This window comes from Fusarium solani (assembly GCF_023522795.1).
Source record: "Fusarium solani strain SB1 chromosome Unknown bctg00000009, whole genome shotgun sequence".
Lineage (NCBI taxonomy): Eukaryota > Fungi > Ascomycota > Sordariomycetes > Hypocreales > Nectriaceae > Fusarium > Fusarium solani.
Genome location: NW_027072144.1, coordinates 439408 through 457963, shown reverse-complemented (window position 1 = coordinate 457963; position 18556 = coordinate 439408). Strand labels below are relative to the sequence as shown.

General features: G+C 51.8%; 7 protein-coding genes across 7 annotated transcripts; 3 read left to right on the top strand and 4 right to left on the bottom strand.

Annotated features, from left to right (window-relative positions):
* Window positions 1-502: 502 nt before the first annotated feature.
* On the top strand, window positions 503-1515 carry MRS44_013209 (uncharacterized protein; the record flags this gene model as incomplete). Its single annotated transcript, XM_065616696.1, has 4 exons — window positions 503-560; window positions 615-838; window positions 950-1224; window positions 1275-1515. 4 exons carry the CDS (start codon window positions 503-505, stop codon window positions 1513-1515), a joined length of 798 nt encoding a protein of 265 aa, XP_065472768.1.
* A 679-nt stretch (window positions 1516-2194) lies between these two features.
* Window positions 2195-2653, bottom strand: MRS44_013208 (uncharacterized protein; the record flags this gene model as incomplete). Its single annotated transcript, XM_065616695.1, has 1 exon — window positions 2195-2653. One exon carries the CDS (start codon window positions 2651-2653, stop codon window positions 2195-2197), a length of 459 nt encoding a protein of 152 aa, XP_065472767.1.
* Window positions 2654-2926: 273 nt separating this feature from the next.
* MRS44_013207 (uncharacterized protein) lies at window positions 2927-7775 on the bottom strand (the record flags this gene model as incomplete). Its single annotated transcript, XM_065616694.1, has 7 exons — window positions 2927-3585; window positions 3632-3945; window positions 4287-5895; window positions 5959-6505; window positions 6558-6700; window positions 6750-7448; window positions 7550-7775. The coding sequence occupies 7 exons, from the start codon at window positions 7773-7775 to the stop codon at window positions 2927-2929; spliced, it is 4197 nt and encodes a 1398-aa protein (XP_065472766.1).
* Window positions 7776-8776: 1001 nt separating this feature from the next.
* On the bottom strand, window positions 8777-10387 carry MRS44_013206 (uncharacterized protein; the record flags this gene model as incomplete). The annotated part of the gene is made up of 1 exon (XM_065616693.1): window positions 8777-10387. The coding sequence occupies one exon, from the start codon at window positions 10385-10387 to the stop codon at window positions 8777-8779; it is 1611 nt and encodes a 536-aa protein (XP_065472765.1).
* Window positions 10388-10829: 442 nt separating this feature from the next.
* On the bottom strand, window positions 10830-13049 carry MRS44_013205 (uncharacterized protein; the record flags this gene model as incomplete). Its single annotated transcript, XM_065616692.1, has 1 exon — window positions 10830-13049. One exon carries the CDS (start codon window positions 13047-13049, stop codon window positions 10830-10832), a length of 2220 nt encoding a protein of 739 aa, XP_065472764.1.
* Window positions 13050-13779: 730 nt separating this feature from the next.
* MRS44_013204 (uncharacterized protein) lies at window positions 13780-15144 on the top strand (the record flags this gene model as incomplete). Its single annotated transcript, XM_065616691.1, has 2 exons — window positions 13780-14538; window positions 14710-15144. The coding sequence occupies 2 exons, from the start codon at window positions 13780-13782 to the stop codon at window positions 15142-15144; spliced, it is 1194 nt and encodes a 397-aa protein (XP_065472763.1).
* Window positions 15145-15968: 824 nt separating this feature from the next.
* MRS44_013203 (uncharacterized protein) lies at window positions 15969-17653 on the top strand (the record flags this gene model as incomplete). The annotated part of the gene is made up of 4 exons (XM_065616690.1): window positions 15969-16514; window positions 16595-17004; window positions 17098-17221; window positions 17276-17653. The coding sequence occupies 4 exons, from the start codon at window positions 15969-15971 to the stop codon at window positions 17651-17653; spliced, it is 1458 nt and encodes a 485-aa protein (XP_065472762.1).
* Window positions 17654-18556: the final 903 nt, after the last annotated feature.

Below are 18556 nucleotides of genomic sequence, written 5' to 3'. Positions count from 1 at the left end.
GAGCGACCGTTCATCGGAGCAAAGTACCTCCAGTGAGCACACCGGATGCTGCTTAAGAGAGCAATAGGACGAAAGCAACCGACCTTCGTGTGGTCTCCAGGTGTCAGTGAACGGCTGGCCGCTACATCCGCAACTCTTCTGCTTATGCGCGATCGTATGATGGCATATGATTTTTCCTAGTTTAGGTTACCGATGAGTTTGGCCTCATTCCAAATCTATGTAACCGGGTCCCACGTCAGTCCTGATGGTGTGAACGAGGCAATGGGGGGAGGTCATGATGGTAAATTGACGTTACACCAGAAAGCACTTCTTCATACGTACCCCGCAACCCCCAAGAGGATCATCAATATGTAATGGATGGTATGAATTACTAAAAAAGGCGCTGGATACCAGGGCTTCAGTTGATCATTTTAGACCGTTCTTCCCCGGGGTGAAACTCGGCTCAAAGTTTCGCTCATTGCTCGTATCCACGCTCCTCTTACAGTGCTGCCACGCCTGCAAAATGATTGTAAATGCACATACAACCCGCACGGGGGTTGGTCCCATTCCAACCGCCGTCCGTACGTTTAGGGGATGACTGTTTACTTGGAACTGTCAGTGCTAATCAGCCTTAGCCACATCAACCACTTACCAAGTCGTCGGTCATGACGGCATGCGTGCATTCTGGATCGTCTTCGGGATTATGGTCATCGCGTCCGCTGCCTTCGCTCTACGGTCCTCTAACATTATCATCTCTCGTCGATTGTACCATGTTATTACTACCTTGATCATGACTATTTCTGCTCTTTCTTACTTCGCCATGGCATCAGGCCATGCTGCAGCCTTCAACTGCCAAACAGTAAGAGAAGGTCATAAGCATGTACCCGATATACATCGCTATGTTTGTCGTGAGGTATTTTGGGCTCGTTTTGTTGATTGGAGCTTGTCAACTCCTCTATTGTTTCTGGAGCTCTGCCTTCTCGCTGGGATTGATGGCGCTCACACCTTAATGGCTATTGTGGCTGTTCTTGTTATGGTCTTGTCGGGGCTCTTTGCGGCCTTCGGCCGTGATAATACCGCGCAGACATGGGGGTGGCTCGCGATTGCATGCTTTTCTTATCTCTTTGTCATCTGGTATGTTGCAGTTCATGGTTCTAAGACGGTGGACGCCAAGGGTGCCAAGGTCACCAAGCTTTTTAGTTCCATGGCCACCTTCATTCTGATTCTCTGGACGATTTACCCAATGTAGGTCCTCTATTTCTAGTTTATAACTGGCTGATTTGACCTGTCACCAGTGTCTGGGGTATCGCAGACGGCGCAAAGAAGATATCTGTGGACTCGGCAATTATCGCCTACGCCGTTCTAGATGTATTGACGAAACCAGTCTTTGGTGCTTGGCTCCTTATAGCCCATCATCAGATTCCGGAGATTAATTTCGAAGTAGGAGGGTATTGGTCGCAAGGTTTGAGTTCCGAGGGACGAATTCGCATTGGCGATGATGAAGAGGGTACTGAAAGGAGAGCTGGGATTGATTAAGTTCAAATCCAAGGGAGCAACTTATGGAGGAGACATTATGGGCGGATGCGGGAGTAATGCGCCTCATTATATTCACATAAGGTATGTCGTTGCAGCCGAAAACATCGGGGCTGCGTCTGGAGTTGAACCGTAAAAGTTGGGTAGTGATGGGTAGTTATTACCGACCCTTTCGAGTGTTATGAACTAAGGCAAACCATTGCGGCATATTATCTTGGGCTTCTGTTGACTGCCTTGGAGAATCATACCTGCACTGAAATTCCTCTTCAAGGTACCAGGCTTGTATGATCTTCTCGTGTTTCGGCCCGCTTATGCTAGAACCTGGCCAGATCGCCTCGTGAGTGATATTTGATCTGAAACCCTTAAGAACTACTTCCCTCGCATAAGGTTTTCCACGGCGTTGTAGATATGCCAGATCTCTTCCTGTCCCGATTATTGCCGGGATTGGCCGACTGTCAACGCTGCAGCCTTGTTGCTGGTGAAGACTGTGATGACCTGATAGCAGAGCTGGGTTGGTAGAGAGTCCAATGCTTTTGCTATTGCTACCAGCTCTGCCATGTATGGGTGTTGTTCAGCTCTCGTGCCGAGTGTGGCTGAGAACGTATGAAGTCCACCGCCCCGTCTGCACGACTCCGGGATTCGAATCGCCCCGCCTATGCCTACGGTGTCGTTCCTTGCAGAGCTACTCGTTGCGATTCGCACGGCCCAAGCCCGCATTGGCTGCCTCAGTCACCTTCTCCTCATCATCCTCAGCAAACAGTTGTACACGTTCTTCCCAAGGCCCCAGCGCAAACGGGTGAATGGCCTCCATCCTGTCTACAGGTACCCCCTGATGCGCGCTGGCGATCCGCTGTAAGGGTGAGACAAATCTTCTGAATGTCCGGCCTCCAACTCTTCGGAGGGGGTTACTATTCGGTAGCGTTTGGAGGTCTATCCACAGCTTGGTCGCCCTCTTAGCGAACCGTTCTCGAACTGGAAGTATGCTCGCCTCTGCCTCGGCCACGGCGGTCGCCACCGTGTGGAAGGTGCCGACTATCGCTTGTGCTCCTAGCCTCTGAACTCTATTGATGGCCCTTATAGACGTCTCCCTGCACGCATGCATCCAGATGTTGGAGGCGTAGTCTGTCACCGGAGCCACCATCGCCACAAATAGGTGTCTGGCGACCGACCGGGACAGCCCCTTAAGTCGTCTCAGTGCCATCGCTGCTTCGAGGCCTTTGGTTACTGCCATTGCAATGTGTTGTTTGTATAGAAGCTATGAGTCCATCACGACGCCTAGGATCTTGACCTGGTCTTTAGGTTAAACCGTCTCTCCTTTAATAGTGAACGGGATAGAGTCCACCCGACTTGCCTTTCTGGTAAAATGTATGATTGCCGTTTTCTCCGCCTCGAATGTAGCTCCACTCCGCCGTTCCTAGTCTAGAGCTTTCTGGATAATCGCCTGGATCCCTTCGCGGTTGGATTGAGCCGATGGTCCTGTGACCCATGCCGTGTAATCGTCTACGAATGCGACCGACCCTCCCCTCTTGTAGATGTGGTGCTGCACCAAGTCTGCATTGAAGAAGAGGAACAGGATGGGTGATAGGGGTGATCCTTGGAGGAGCCCGGCTTGTGGTAAGACGCGAGTTTCAGAGCTTTGGCCATTTACTTCGATAGTTGCTGTGCGCTTTGAGCAGAACGCATCGATCCAGCGTAGTAGCTTCTGCGGGATGCCACGTGCGTCCAACCTCTGGAGCAGTCTCTCCTTGCATACACCGTTGTACGCCCCCTTCACGTTGAAGCTGATCAGACTGACGACCTGCCGAGATCGCCAGGCCTTGTAGATATATTCTTGCAGTAGCATCAGCGCCTGCTCTGCGGATCGTTTCTTTCGAGCTCCGAAGTGATTCATGGGCAGCAGTCCGAACGCCTCAACCAAATATGATATCTTTTCTGCTACTACCGACTCCAGCACCTTACCGAGCGTCGATAGGAGCGAGATTGGTCTCCACGCTTTCGCAACCGTGTAATCTCCCTTATGTGGTTTCTTGAATGGTATGATCTTGGCGTGTCGCCATTGAGTGGGTAGTTCTCCTTTTTGCAGCGATGTACGAAATAGTGCCAGGACCCTGTGTTTTACCACCGGCCATGTTTGCCTCCATACCATTGCTGGCAGGCCATCCTCCCCAGGGGCCTTCCATGGCTTTGCAATAAAGAGCTATCGTTCCACTTCTTCCAATGTGATGTCTGGTGTTGGTACCGGCAGCAGCCGGGGTCGTGTCCCTTCGTCCGCAGCACGCATCGATATGAGTTACCAAAGTAACTGAACATGGCCACAGAAGCCATCCTGTCGCCAGCAGAGCCGCGCTGTTGCGGCCGATTGTCCGTGCGATTGTTCCTCGATACTTCCAAGGCCGTAGTACAGGCCCCTCCCTTCCCTTCCCATAGAGGGGCCTACACATCCCGTCCTTCTCCGACACCTAACTACGTATCACACGATTAACCAACATGAAGATCACCCTCTTTCTCCGAGACCAACATACTACACCGTCGAAAGACAACTGACGAATTGCACTCCTTCTGCTGCGCCAACAGCACTTCACTCAAAGCCTTTGATAGCGCCACACTCCGAGCGGGCCAAACTCTCGATAAGGGCGAGGAACTGTTCAGAGCGGACAGTCATATCCCCCAAATGGTCGGAGACTAGCCAGCAAGAACCCGCTGGAGGACAAACAGCTAGCTTTCGACATACTATGAAACGGCAATGGTCCTACCCCGCCGTAGTCAAGACGTACGACGTAATAGTGCTCATTCGCTCGCTGGTGAGCTTCAAGGATATTCTCAACAGCTCCCGCGCGACGTCAGGCTCCTTCGCCTGTATCTTGGCCCAATGTTCTCGATCCATAAGCCAGACCACACAATCTCTCAACACTACAGCTGTTGCCGTCCGATCTGTGTCCGAGAAGAAAGGCAGCTCGCCGCATGTCGTTCCTGCTACGATGGTCTCACACAGCCATCCCTGGGGAAGATCGTACTCAGCGCGGACGATGCCCCGTTCCACAAGATAAAACCCATTGGCTTGCTCTCCGCGCCGGAAGATGACGGTGTCGGCAGGATATTCCCGGCGGGTAAAGTATGTGGCCGCCGGAAACCAAAAGTTCTCGTTCTTGTCGCTCAGGCCCTGAAAGATCTGCAGCATAAGCCTGAGAGGCTGCTCGAAACTTTGCCACTTGATTGGGTGCTGGATATCGATACTGCTGAGAACATCGTAAGCCGCCTTGACGAGATGGTTCCGACGAGGCGAGTTGAACGGTGGGTCGAAGGACGACAGAACCGAGGACTTCGCTGCAGGGACATCCAGATTTTGGACGGAAAGCTGCTTCAGGGAATTCAATTCCTCCTGCCTAGCATAGAGAGTCTTGAGAAGCTCGTTTTCGCAGCTTTCCAATGCAGAATTGAGACTGGGGAGCATCAACACCTCGATCCCATCGCTCCCTAAGCCAACAGCCCTCAGACTTCGCCCAAGCTGGCTTTCGACGTCCACGCCGCTTAGGACTAGAAAAACGTCCTTATTATTGAGCAACCGGCTGATGGTATTGAAGGCCTCGGCGGCAGAGTAATCGAGCCCAGTGACGTGCCACAAATCCAAAATCAGAAACTTGATGAGCTGATCGGAAAAGGCGCTACCATCCAAAAGGCCTCGAATCTTCTCTTCCACTCTCACAATCGTACCAAAAAAGAGGTACCCCGTAAGTTTCACGATATAAATCTGCCGGCCGACTTCATGCAGATAATGGTGCTGCGAGGGATTGCGCCTCACTGTGGATGTGACAATGTCGCCGGAATGGACTGCACAGACAGCCGACACCCGGGACATCTGCGGGATTAGCGACACAAAGGCCAGTAGAATACCGACCCCGATTCCCACCACAAAGTCATAAATGCCCATGACAAGGACAATCACGACGACAGTAAGGTTCTCGGACAGCTTCAGCTTCTTGCGAGGGAGCCATAGCGACTCCAGCAACAGCTCAAAGCCTAGATCGAATATTAGGGTGCCCACCATCATTACAGGAATGAATCGAATAAGTGATGGACCCGCGACCATAACTCCGAAGGTTGCTGCTGCTAGCATGTAGCCTGCAAGCCGAGAATTCCCGCCTGATCGTATGAAGAGGACGGTGTTAGCGTAGACTAGGTAATTCTGAATGCTGCCGAAGCAACTAGACAGGACGTTAGAATAGCCGTGAAGCCTCAGCTCTTTATCGAGATCGGCATGGTCCTCGCCGCAATTGAGAGCCAAGGCAGGGACGTTGATCGGAACGTGGAGAATACCGAAGAAGGTCAAAGCGAGCATTGCGGGAATGGTCTCAATGACAGCATCCCAACGCACAAGATCGAACTCTGATGCAGTTAGCAGCAACGTCATTGAAGGAAACGTGATTCCCATGGGCCCGAGAGACTTACTGTAGAGCGTGTAGAAGTACCACCACGGCTCACCAGCGGGTGGGCCTTCAAAGATCCATCCATGGTCGCGCAGCACATCCACATCCAAGACGTCGAGTGCCAGTACAAAGAAGTAGAAGGTCAGGGGAACCGCCAGAATGTACAGAGACAAGAAGAACTTGGATGTGATCTTGGACTGGCCATAGAAGAGAATGATAGCCAACACAAGGGGAGTGACCCAGAGCGGCACGGTCGCCGAATCTGCCAGCTTCTTCAGCGTGTCGAGGTCGTACTGAAGACTACCGTCGAGACGGGCCGAAACCTCGAACCCAGTAGCGATCAAGAACCATCCAACACCGCCGATGCAGCCAATCAAGATGTGCCTGGGGATGAACCCTACCAGGTATCCAACCTTGAACCATCCCATGAGAAAGAAGACGAGACCGGTGATCATGGAGCTGACGGAATATGACACAATAGTGGTGGCAATCACTGCATCGGGGTTGTCTGCGCCAACAGTGTCGGTGATCGTCGCTGCCATGTTGTGGAAGAAGGGAATCACTTCGATCTGTGCCGTGTCAATCGACCGGGTTGTTGAATCCAGGGCCGAGGATACTGACAAGCTCAGAACCCACCGAGCCTTTGAAGGCGCTCCCAGATGAGAACGTGATTTGGGACACAATGGTGCTGACGTAGAAGACCGAGATTCCGGCGGAACCGAGATGAGCAAAAACCGGCTTCCCCAGAGGGAAAAGAATCATGCCTACAGCCGTCGGCGATGGATAAGAGCCTTTAGGAACAGGCAGACATACCGTAGGATAAAGCATCCAGGATGTTGAGCAGGAGGCCCACTGCCACGGCAGGCAGGCAAGAGGCGGGGGCGACCACAGCGCCGTGCCATAATGCCTTGCGATCCCAGCGACGAGGGTTGATGACCACTGCACCGCTATGGGTCATCCGCTCTTCCATCTTGTGGCCGGCTTCCACCAAACCACTTATCCATGGACGCTTTGTTCGAGACTTTTGTTGTCCCTCGAGGTCCCCTGTATAGGATCGCTTGCCGCCCGAATCCACTCTCAATAGCAATGGCATCTGCTCCGAGGCCGCGTCCGTGGGGTGGATGTCCCGCTGTTGTCCAACTCGTGTCTGGTCGTCGCCATCGACTTCGCCATTATCGGAGCCGTGGGGGTGATCTTGCGCAATCGACTGAGGAGATGGCCCCTTGAATAGATTTGCTCCCACTGAGGGGCCAGCTGGCGCTTCGGTTTCGGGCTCCTGGGCCTCTGGCGATGGGGGTTCAGAAGCCTCAACAGTCGTCACCGTGTTGCGGGCATGCTCGCCCGTGGACGTATCATCGCTGGGATCGGATCCCACACGTTCATGGCAAGAAGATCTCGCCCGTTGTAGGAATGCAAGACTCGACTGGGCCTGTCCGCCCAAGAGAAGGTAGCTCGCAAGCTCCGCCGTCTCTTCCCTCACACTTCGCGCATTCTGTTCCTTGTCGACAGGCACTGTCCCGGTGTTAATAGAGCTCAAGAAGCGCGGGCCTATATATGAATGCGGGGAAGCCCAGGGCGAAAGGCCTGAGGTCATGGATCATGGATGCACATACATAAGCTCTCTCGTACGGAGCCGTGGATGAAGGACCGGATCGGCTCCCGGTGGCAAGGGGCGGAGCTGATGGAGGATGGCCGTGCCGAAGCAATTGGGTGCTGGGATTCGTGGGAGGGACTGGAGCTGGAGACAGCATCCTCAGCTAGCGACTGCAGTTGGTCGCGCTGTGAATTCGAGCTCAAAGCCCTCCTCCTCCACGGAGTGAAGCCCAGCGGCGAAGACATGGCTGTAAACCTAATCCACAGGCCACAGAGCTCCTCGAGGGCGGATGTAGCCGGATGGATCTTATTACCGCATGAGAGCGATGAAGGGAGGCGACAAGAATTCCGGGTAATCGGATCGTGGGGTTGAAAGTAAATAAAGAAGCGTGTTAGCTTGAGGTTTTCTTCGCAGTCTAAAATTCGGGTTTCTTCACCTATTTAGGCCAGAGTTTCAAGGTGGCTATGTCACCCCAAACAGATATTATTTTGCTCTTGTGGAGACAAGGAAGGTTCGTTTACGTCTATTAACCAACCATCGAGGGAGCGTGCTACGAAGTACTTAATCACACCTCGGAAAATGTCGGCGGGAGCAAGCTGACGGAGTACGACTGTAGGTGTGCCTGTGCGCGAGGGTTTGAGCTAGGGATTTCCTTATCGCGCGACAACGATGCTCCTGCGATGGATTGGTGAGTCGGTGGGTTTTCCTCCGTGAGTTGGAGGACATGACGAAACAATGACTGGGCTTCTTTGTGGGGAAGGCAAGGCACAATGATGCCTTGCTCCGGTGTTTTGCATTTCGCGCTTTTCTGAGGGTAGCCCCAGCCTTTTTTTAGTCCAGACTAACCCAGGGAAGGCGTGCAGTGCACTTCGGGCACTCACTCCACGCTGGCCTTTCCAGTGAACAAACGGTACTGCTCTTCGCTTCGTAACATCACCCCCCGCTCACACCAAAATGCGTCGGAAATCACCCGGCGGGGGCAGGCCCCAAGAGCCTTTTCGTCTCTTCGTTTCACTTCGTTCCTCAAGGCATTAACGCGCTACGAATCTCGTCTCATTAAACCGCCTCTCGACAACATCGTCATGACAGACGAACACGAACCAATACCCAATGCGCCCGACTCTAGAGTGGGGCACCCAGGTCTCGCCACAACCCCAGTCTCGACATCCCGAAATCCCTCACCGGCGATCAACACCACAACATTCAATCGACGATTTCTCAACGAAATGACAATCAATTTAAATAGTTAAAGCTGGAAATTAATATACATAGATTCCTTTTCCATTCGTGCAATTTCCATCGCCTCATCATAAAGATTGGGACCGTGAGCTTCCTCGTAACGTGAAGCTGCTTGTATTGCTTCAAAATGCGCAACTGCAATTTCTGGGATGCGTGCGAAGGTCTTATTGGGGTCATAGTCGACAGCCTTGCGCCCGGTCGTCTCCTTTGACTTCAATTTCTCCTCGAGGAATGTCATACGGAACTGTAAGGCTGCAATCATGGTGTTCTTCCTATCTAATTCCCTTGCGTGTGAATTCATGATATCCCGTAGGTCCCGCGGGAAGGTATCACGACTCTGATCGAGGCGTTGAGCTTGCTCTTTCACGTCTTTTCCGCTCTTTGGCGTACGCCAAAGCTCGGTATCACCAACTTTCCTCTTCTTCGGTGTGTGCGGCGGCGCCAATGAAGATGGTGGCTCTTCGACGTCAACAGCTCGGTCTAGAAGTCTCTTCTTATCAAGAGGGAATATTCCTGCGGCCCGGAACCCTGATCGTATATTCCGGCTCGTAAAAGCTTGGTCTGACGCCTGTTTATAAGCTTCAATAAACCGCTGCTTCTGTATTGGGGCCGTGGTGTTGAATGACGCGAAGTCCCTAGTTGCGCGACGAAAATAGGACTTGACAGGCGAGAATAAACCCACATCCAGCGGCTGGGAGATGTGTGACGAGTGCGCCGGTAGGTATATGAGTTGAACCTTATTCACCCATGCCATGTACATAATTTCAATCGTAATATGCGTACGGTGGCCGTCTAAGATGAGCATACGCCAAGCCGTCGTGTCCTTCGGTCGGGTCTCCTGGAGGAAGATTTCGGTAAACCACTTCCTGAAGATGACAATGTTCGACCAACCCGTAGGAGAACAGTCAAAGAACCAATTTGGCGTGTTTTCCCCTGGAAACCACTGTCCTTGGAGGTTCGTGCCGGTCAGAATAAGGGCAGGGGTCAACCGTACGCCTGCTGCGCTGATACACTCGAGAATCGTGGCCCAGGTGCGAGAATCGCTATCCGTGACAATAGAGTATCTCGTGAGAGTAGATCCACACACTCTGCCGGCCCGGGTCTCCCCTTCTGCAAGCCCGTGTTCGTCGACATTGTAGGTATTGTCATTTTGAATCCCCAGAGACTGAACACCATAGGAAACTCGGTCTATGTGTTCTTCGAGCTTTTCTTTCGTCGTGGAATACGTACGGCAGGCCTCAATCGATCGTGATAGCTTCATTTTGACGTCCTCGTGGCGGTCTAGGAACCGGTCCACCCAGTTATGTCCAATGGGTTCTTCTTCCCCGGCTACACTCACAACTAACTGTGCGAATCCTTGGATGTGTGCTTTCGAGGGAGCCCGGCCAGTTGCTTCTTCTTGTAAAATCCATCGCACTAGGTCTTCTTCTTGCTCTTTTGACAGTCTTTGGAACGGTTCCATCGCCTTGTGGATATTCGTACATCCTTGAAGCCGACTGCGTAAGGTTGAACGCGGGATGCCGTGGGCTGCAGCTGACGAGTCGACTGTGTCCCATTCAGTCTGCGCAATCGCGCTTTCAATTAGATATTCACGATCTTCATCGATTCGAGAAGACATATTGAAGATTTCATTTAATTTGCTCAAGAATTGATAATGTTGTGGTTGATTTCCTCAACCCCTTCTTTAGTGAGGGGTAACATAATACCAATTATCACGATGACGAAAAGGGGGTTGTGGCGAAACCTGGGTGCCCCACTCTACTACTGGGACCTTTGAGCCCGAGGATTCGCAGAGTGATACCAAGAGCGCTGCAAGCAACCTAAGCACCAACACCTACTGTGTTGATCTTAAGGAAGAACTCCTCGCCGCTCTCTCGAACATCCAGGCCTTAGGATCGTTCGCATCGTTGCTGGAATATCCAATACCCCGCCGGCCCTGTTTGCAGGCTTTCTAACCATACGCCATACGCCATACGCCATACGGACCTATATGGTTTATGGTGTATGGTTTATTCTCGTATGGCGAACTAAACCATATATTGCCAATACGGCAAATGACGTCAAAGGCCCATATCTTCCTCTAGAGCGCTGGTGCTTCCCTCCTTTTCTATGTACTCGTATTGTTCGACCTCCTCTACTTGTAGCCCTGCCGTTATGCCGCTGCGAATCCAGCTCTTTAAACACTCCCCCTTTTCAATTGTCGATGCTCCAAGGAGCATTCGGTCCCATGAAATTGTACGCCGTGCTCCAGAGAATGTACGCTCGGGGTCAGCAGACATGGCGGGTATTGAGAGAATGTCTATTGCCATCTTTGATAATCGAGGAAAGCGCTCCTTCTGTTCATCGCGGAGCCACCAGGCAAGGGGGGAGCAGTCGATTGGAATGGGTGACTGGGAGGTGTAGGTTTCGTATTCGTCAACGTCGGGCTCTGTGCCTATGACATCAAGCTCCTGTGCAAGCAGATCATACTCATCCAGTTCCAGTACCGGAATAAGGGAAGGAGTAGTATAAACGGTTGGCAGGTTCTTGTATTCGTCTTCCCATAACTTCTTCACTCCTGTAAAGGTCTTCTTATGCCATGACTTTGGCCAATTTTTCTGTATATGAGCCTTTCCTCGGGATGGATGGAGAATAAGCGCTGCACCGTATGCCGGGCTCTCATCGGAGAGCTGGTAGTATTTGTCGAAGACATGCCAGCTCGCCAGCACTGGACCGAGTAGCTGTTGGTTCATCTTGTATTTGTTGAAAGCTTGCTGGTAGTGCTTGTGGAGGACGTCCATCGTAAATAACGTACGGTCAAGCGTTGAACGATAGCCCTCAGTAAGGAGAGTTATCTTCCAAAACGGCTGTAGGAAGTTCCGTGTCTCGCGGAGGTTTTGCCAGTCCTGTGGTGCTAAGTAGTCGTCCACAAGAGCGTCGTAGTACTTGCCCTGATACCACTTGATATGCTCTTCCTTATCAAGAGCGGTATCCAACAGGAGAAACCATGAGTTCCAACGTGTATCGTTGTCGAGCCCGAGGACTTTGCCGGCACGCCTCCGAAAGAGGCTGTACCTGTAATCGTTCGCTCTAATATGGATAGCAGTATTATGCAACTTGCCGAGCGGACCGAGTTGACTCCAGCGGCGCTCCTTTCGCTTCTTCCAACCCTGCATCATGTCCATGTTGAATGAAGCTTGGTCCATCTCTTCAATCTGCCTGCAGGCCTCAAGCACAGCCTCTTTGCTATCCATGAAGAGAAAGGCTTGGACGCAAAGGTTGACAACGTGGCCATGGCAACGAATTCGTCGGTGTTTTGCATTCCAGGCGATGCCTCGTCCCTCAAGGAAGTGGCTCAATAGACGACAGAGCGCGTCATTGGAACCGTGGTTATCTCCTGTATTATAGCCCAGCTGGCGTAAGATGCCGTACTCCTCAAGAACTGGCTGAAGGAGCTTCCATTGCTCAGCTCCGCTGTGGCTTCCAGGGCCGTCTATGCCAGGAAGTTCAGGTAAGGCCAGCAGTGCTTGGCAGGGATTTTTCGTGCCTTCCTGCATAAATTGCACACATATTCCAAGGAAGGCTTTATGGTTTGGTGCGCTCCATACGTCAGCGGAGAGGTGAAGCTTGGCAGGTGATGATTGCAGCTTTTTTCGAAGAATATCTTTGTGGATCGCGTATGAGTTTGAGCAGAGTTTTTGGACATGGCCGTGGGAGGTATTGATAAGCTCTTCTGCCGTATAGTTTGCTGCCATAAGCAGAGCGTGCAACTCTGGCCATGTGTTGCAATTGTATGGAAGATTGCGGACAGTAACCAGCTGGACTAAGGCTTCCATTGCAGCCTTTGGATTCAGTGCGTTCCGAAGCACTTGCTCCTCTTTTTCTTGAAGCTTAGCAACCTCAATCTCGCCAGCTTTGTTGAAAGCCTCTTTAATGAGGCTGGTCCGCGCTTTCTTGGTTGAATTTGGCTCTGAGCCAGCGGCTTCAACTGAGTGTATCTTAAGTAGGTGGTTGCGGAATGTGGTAGACACGTATGTGGAGTATGGTGGGTTGCTGCAGTATTTGCAGTAGAATACTAAGTCTTGTTTTGGCCCAGCGCGCTCGGGCTCGGATCCTTGAGGTTTTCGAGTGTGTTGCCACGTGGCATCCGCCGTAGTGATACGTTTGCGCTTTGGAGTTGTTGAGGCGGAAGATTCAACGGAGGGTAAGCTCCGCCCATCAGGTACTTCAGAAGCGGTCTCGACTGTTGCGGCTATTGAGGGCTCGCGGTCACTAGGCGTGCTGATGAGGAAGGAGTCCATCGCAAGCAATCAACGGCATAACCGCGTGGATTGAGATGGGTAGCTGGCAAATGGCAGGGCAGAAGGTCCCTCAGTGAATCGGGTAACGAATGACTCTTGATTTCTATCTAAAGGAGCGGAATCGTATGAGACTATATGCTCTGGAATACTGCTGCTGCCTGCAAGGCAGCAGCTGTTGCATACTAGGCAGGGTCGTACTGCCTGTTTGCTATAAGTGAGCGACTGGATCTTGACATGAAGTCTGACAATGTGACTCTGAGCGACGTTGATAGTTGCCCAGGGTCGGAGCGACGGAGACATTGAACAGCAGTCCAAGTTGCCCAGACCTAGCTTAAGCAACTGACTTGCCATTCAAGTATCCTCTCTGCCTAATGGATCTATCGGGAAGAGAGGCCTTTCAGGACTAGGAGGGTGGTCAAGTGTCGTGGCGCCGCCGATTTCCTTACGTGACCATTTTTTTACCTCGGACCAACTTCATCCCGCGTATGGCCATATATGGTCATACGCCTTAGGCCGTATGGTATAGGTGTATGGGCAATATATGGGCAATATATGGGCAATATATGGTTTAACTAAACCATACGCGTATGGTTAGAAAGCCTGATTCATCCTTCTGCAGGAACCATGGACGACTTTCACAGACACCTGCTTTCTCACCAAAACCCACCCGGCATACGACACATTCACACCTGTCGAGACATGGGATGGCAACGACACTCGGCCTAGAGTCATGACATATGTCCGACGAGACCCGAGGCTTCTAGCGGACCAGATTCGACCCTTTCAGACTCGAGATACTCTTTGGCTTACAATCAACGGCATGACGGTAGTCAACTTCTATCGTCAGAATGACGAGAGCGATGCCCTGAATATACTGCTACGATGGCCTGTTCCGGAACGCTGCCTCGTCGCCGGTGACTTTAACGCCAGACACCATGCTTGGCAGACGGGACATACCACCAACCGGGGACAAGACATTGTGGACTGGTCGTCAGAAAATGACCTTCACCTACTGAACACTCCAGGTATACCGACAAATACGCACGGAAACACCATTGACCTTGCCTTTACAAACATACCCCTCGCCGAGGCCGTTGTCGAAGATCACCTCGCGACAAGCTCTGACCACTTCACACTCAGCCTAACCCTCCCTGACGCAAGACCAGCCCCGATGCAACCAGGTCGGATACGTGTGACAACAGACGACGAGCTCAAACGATTCGTCAGAATCATAGAGCTCGGGGTCGCTGGACTTCCCACAGCTGGCTCCACCCCATCGGAGCTTGACGAGCTCGCCTCGGCGCTCGTGCGCCTCCTAGAATCAGCAGCGAAGGCAGCCGGCCGACCTACACGGAAGGGGGCACGTACTGCTCCCTGGTGGACGGAAGAGTGTGCCGGCACCGCTGCGGCATTTCGTGCAATCAGACGACTCTACCCTCTCGGCTTCAATCAGGAGGTCCAAATCGCCAAAAGGGACTTCCATCGCGTAGTCCGTCGGGCTAAAAGTGTTGGAGATCACAAGTGTGAGGCGACCAAGTCGGTGGCAAGGTGTGGAAGAAGGAGGAACATTCTACAAGAAATCGTGCCTGTACATAAATAGTGGTTCCCCTACTTCACTTTGAGATAGAATTAAGCAATTAGCATCTTCTCATTTCAACAGATTTCTGAGTGGCAAGACAAACCCAACAGCCAGTACCCTCAAGGAGGAACATACAGGGAAGCATCCTGGCGCACAGTAATGTGCGACATGTACAAGGGCCAGGGTTCTTACAGAAGGCTTACCCCAAGTGACTACTCCGAGAAAATAGTAAATAATGAGCTGGAGAAATTGCCGCACGAAGTCCTTCTCGGCGCCAGGAATAAGAAGGGGTTTTCCACGAATACAGGCATGATTGGGCTTGGAAACCGAGACATACGAGTCGGAGATTGCATTTGTATTCTAGGAGGAGGTAACATGCCATTCATACTGCGCCAGGTTGAGGGACATGGAGGCGACATTGCTTATCAGTACATCGGACAGGCCTACGTCCACGGAATCATGGATGGAGAGATTATGGAAGAGGGCCGAGACTTGGAGTGGATAAGCCTCGTTTGAGAAAGACCTGATTGCAGATAGATCTGGAGTACTGTACATGAGTCAAGTCGAAGGATTCTCCTACTCATCTAGCCTGCTGCGATCCACCTATGCAATCCAGTTCCAGATCTTCTACCAAATGTTATTGGGCTTGTCATCCTCCCAAATCTCGTCTAGAGCATCAATCCCCGCCTTTCCGGTGAAAAGATGCCGCTCTTGGGGTGGCAGCCATTGGGTACGACGGACAACCTTCCACCCGATAAAGAATACACTTTTTAGTGAGACTCTGAAACCAGGGGCGTTTCAGCATCAAATCGTAGTAGGGCAGACAGATGCGCTTCGTGAAGGTCGCTTAAAGCTGACTAAATGATCTGCGTTATCTGTTCGCCATCAGAGGAAGACAGTTGCGGCTGCATTGCAGACATTGGTTATAACCGAACCTCGTGTCTTACCCCCGAAATCGAGTGCAAGAACCCCAGCTCGGGTCAGATAATTGGACTGATGAGCCCCAGCCAGCGACATGACGCCATGTTACAACCGACGTCATGGTCGTTCGTTCCTGGAGGTGTTGTTTCACATGCCAAATTTTAACCGACTGTCGGTGCGTTGGAGAATGGAGAGATAAGCGGCCACACGCCGCGCAAGTCGGCAGTTTAACGTTCCTCAACAAACAACGGGTGCTGTGCTCAACAGAAATTCACATGCCCAACTTGTTCGATGGACATATCACTGATATAAACACTATTTTCATCGAGTTTCCTTCCGGGCGATATGACCACGCATTGAGTAACCAATCTACACGGACCTCAAGCTTCTACCATAGCGGTTGTACACCTGCCTTCGCCATGATAGGTATATCCGCCTGGGACTACATTTTCATTCGAACATGTATATTTGTCCTGCACCTCGTTGCACCTCTTAGCGTGCTCTATTCGCTGGTCAGCTGGCTGCTCCATCTTCCGTTCCGTATCCCACGTGTGCTGGAAGTCTGGCTCGCTCTCGAGGCAGTCTTCTACCTTCTCGTCTACCTCCCGCGCAGAACCTACCTCCAGGCAGTCGTGGCACATCCCGCCGGCGGCCGTGACGAGCGCCGGAGGTTGTTCTGGCGCTGCCACATAAACATTCCAGATCCGGAACGGTACTTGAAAAGATGGTTCAGGGACGCGCCGACAGCAGAGATTAAGCGGGAGAATGTCAAAGACTTCTTCCGGTGGGCGTTCCTGCACTCCGGCGAGCCTGATCCGGCGTACGACGAGGAACTGGAAGAGTATGTTGGAGAGATGGAGAAATTACTTGGGAGGAAGCTGGAACCTGGCCGCGGGAACGCGCAGAGCCTTAGATTGACACTTGATAAGGTCGAAATGCTGCATCGGAGCTTGACGTGGTATCTGGTAAGATTTCATGGTGGGCTCTGCAATGAACTTCTCGCCCACAGTCCCATCCATAGAGGTCTGCTAACTTGTTTCTATAGTGTGTGTTTGTTGTCGATACGTTGGCATCCATCTATTTGCGCTACTACTCCTTCTCCTTCTACCGCACGTCGTTATTTCGATTTCTCGCAGTCTTCCCCACGCGCCTGCTCACTCTGCTCACTACCTATCGTTCGCCTGCGAGAACTCTCACATACTGGTACCGGCCGCACACCTCCAGGACCAGGCTCCCTGTCTTGTTCATACACGGTATCGGTGTTGGACTCTACCCGTACATACCCTTCTTAGCCGACCTCAATGCCACAAATGGCGAGGACCTGTCCGATGGGCAGGTGGGGATCATCGCTATAGAGATTTTGCCAATCAGCTCTAGGATAACAGCTGAGGCTCTGTTGAAGGATGAGATGTGCGAGGAGGTTCATTGCATTCTAAAGGCACACGGGTGGGAAAGGTTTGTACTAGTGTCACACTCGTGAGTCGCCCCCCTGTACTCTCTAGATCTGTGTCTTGGCCAATGCCGCATATTGACTTCATCTCTGTGAAGCTACGGAAGCGTTGTGGCTACGCATCTCCTCCACACGCCACGGATCGCAGGCAAGATCGGGCCGATTTTGTTTGTCGATCCTGTGTCATTTCTGCTGCATCTCCCCGACGTAGCATACAACTTTGTAACGTTTCCCCTGCATGATTGCTAACCGTCTCCGCTGACCTCGACACTTCAGCTCTGGCGGAAGCCGACCCTTCCTAGCGAACACCTGCTCTCCTACTTCGGCTCCAAAGACATGGGCGTCGCGCATACACTATTCCGACGTTTCATCTGGTCTGATAATGCATTATGGAAAGAGGATGTCCAGGGCCATCACGTAGCTGTTGTGCTAGCCGGCAAGGACGTCATCGTGGACACGAAAGTAATTGGGGCGTATCTCACGGGCGCAGATTACTGGCCTCCTGATACTGGGAGCTGGGAGAATGGAATATGGAAAGGGGACGGGCTGGATGTACTGTGGTTTCAAGAGTTAGATCATGGAGAGGCCTTTAGCAGGAGGAGGACGAGAAAGAGGCTGGTGGATATTGTTAGGAGATTCGTTGTGGAGAGCTAGCTGTCTAATAACGGCCGCGAGCTGAAATCTTTCACAGCTGGTAGCTTCAACTCTTAGTCGCACACTGGTGGAGGCGAAACGAAATTGATGGTGATTCGATAATTTCGGCAGGAGCCGAAGCAAAGGCAAATTGCGGTCAGTCATTGAGAATCGAGGGTGGATAAGGGGAGAAGAGTTTATGAAGTAGAGTAATAACAAGGAAGCCAATACCTGCAGGGCGAAGGGCAGAAAGCACATGGCCCATGTAGATCAAGCGGAGAACTTCTGTCTCTGAAAAACAATCTGCTATTGGCTGGGATGTAGATACTATAGCACGGCGTAACTCTCTCACAGAAGCAGACAACTTATTAGACCTTTGATCATCAACAACATCCATTTCCTGCTTTAATGTGAACTGTAGTATAACTTCAACGCGTTTCAACCAAATCACACATAAAGTCCCTTCCCGCTGAGTTGTGAGTGCAGCCCAATCATAGCATAGGTGGTTGCAGGGAGGGCGTGTCCTTAGTGGAGGGTGAGTCACGAGGTCTTGCCCAAATACCGATTATCAAGTTAGAAGCTTGGAGCAATTGCTTCACCGCTCGCGGCTTGATTCAAAGGCCGAGTACTACATCTCGGGGCGCCGAGTGCTACCCTATGTAGTCCATGGTCATGAAGTCGTCCTTGAAGCAAGGCAGCCGCGCTCGAGGATGTTGCAGTATAGGCATTGAAACTGCATCTTAACATAGCGCGACATTCGGAGCGCGACATAGTAATCTACACAGGCTACGGAGCCGAGATGGCATTAATCTAGAGGTCCTTTTATCCTAGATAGAGTACTGTTCGACCCAAGCCCGTTGTCGCCACCCCACCCTCTCTCAAGGCTGGTGATGTCCTTGGTATGACGAAACAATTGGCAATTCT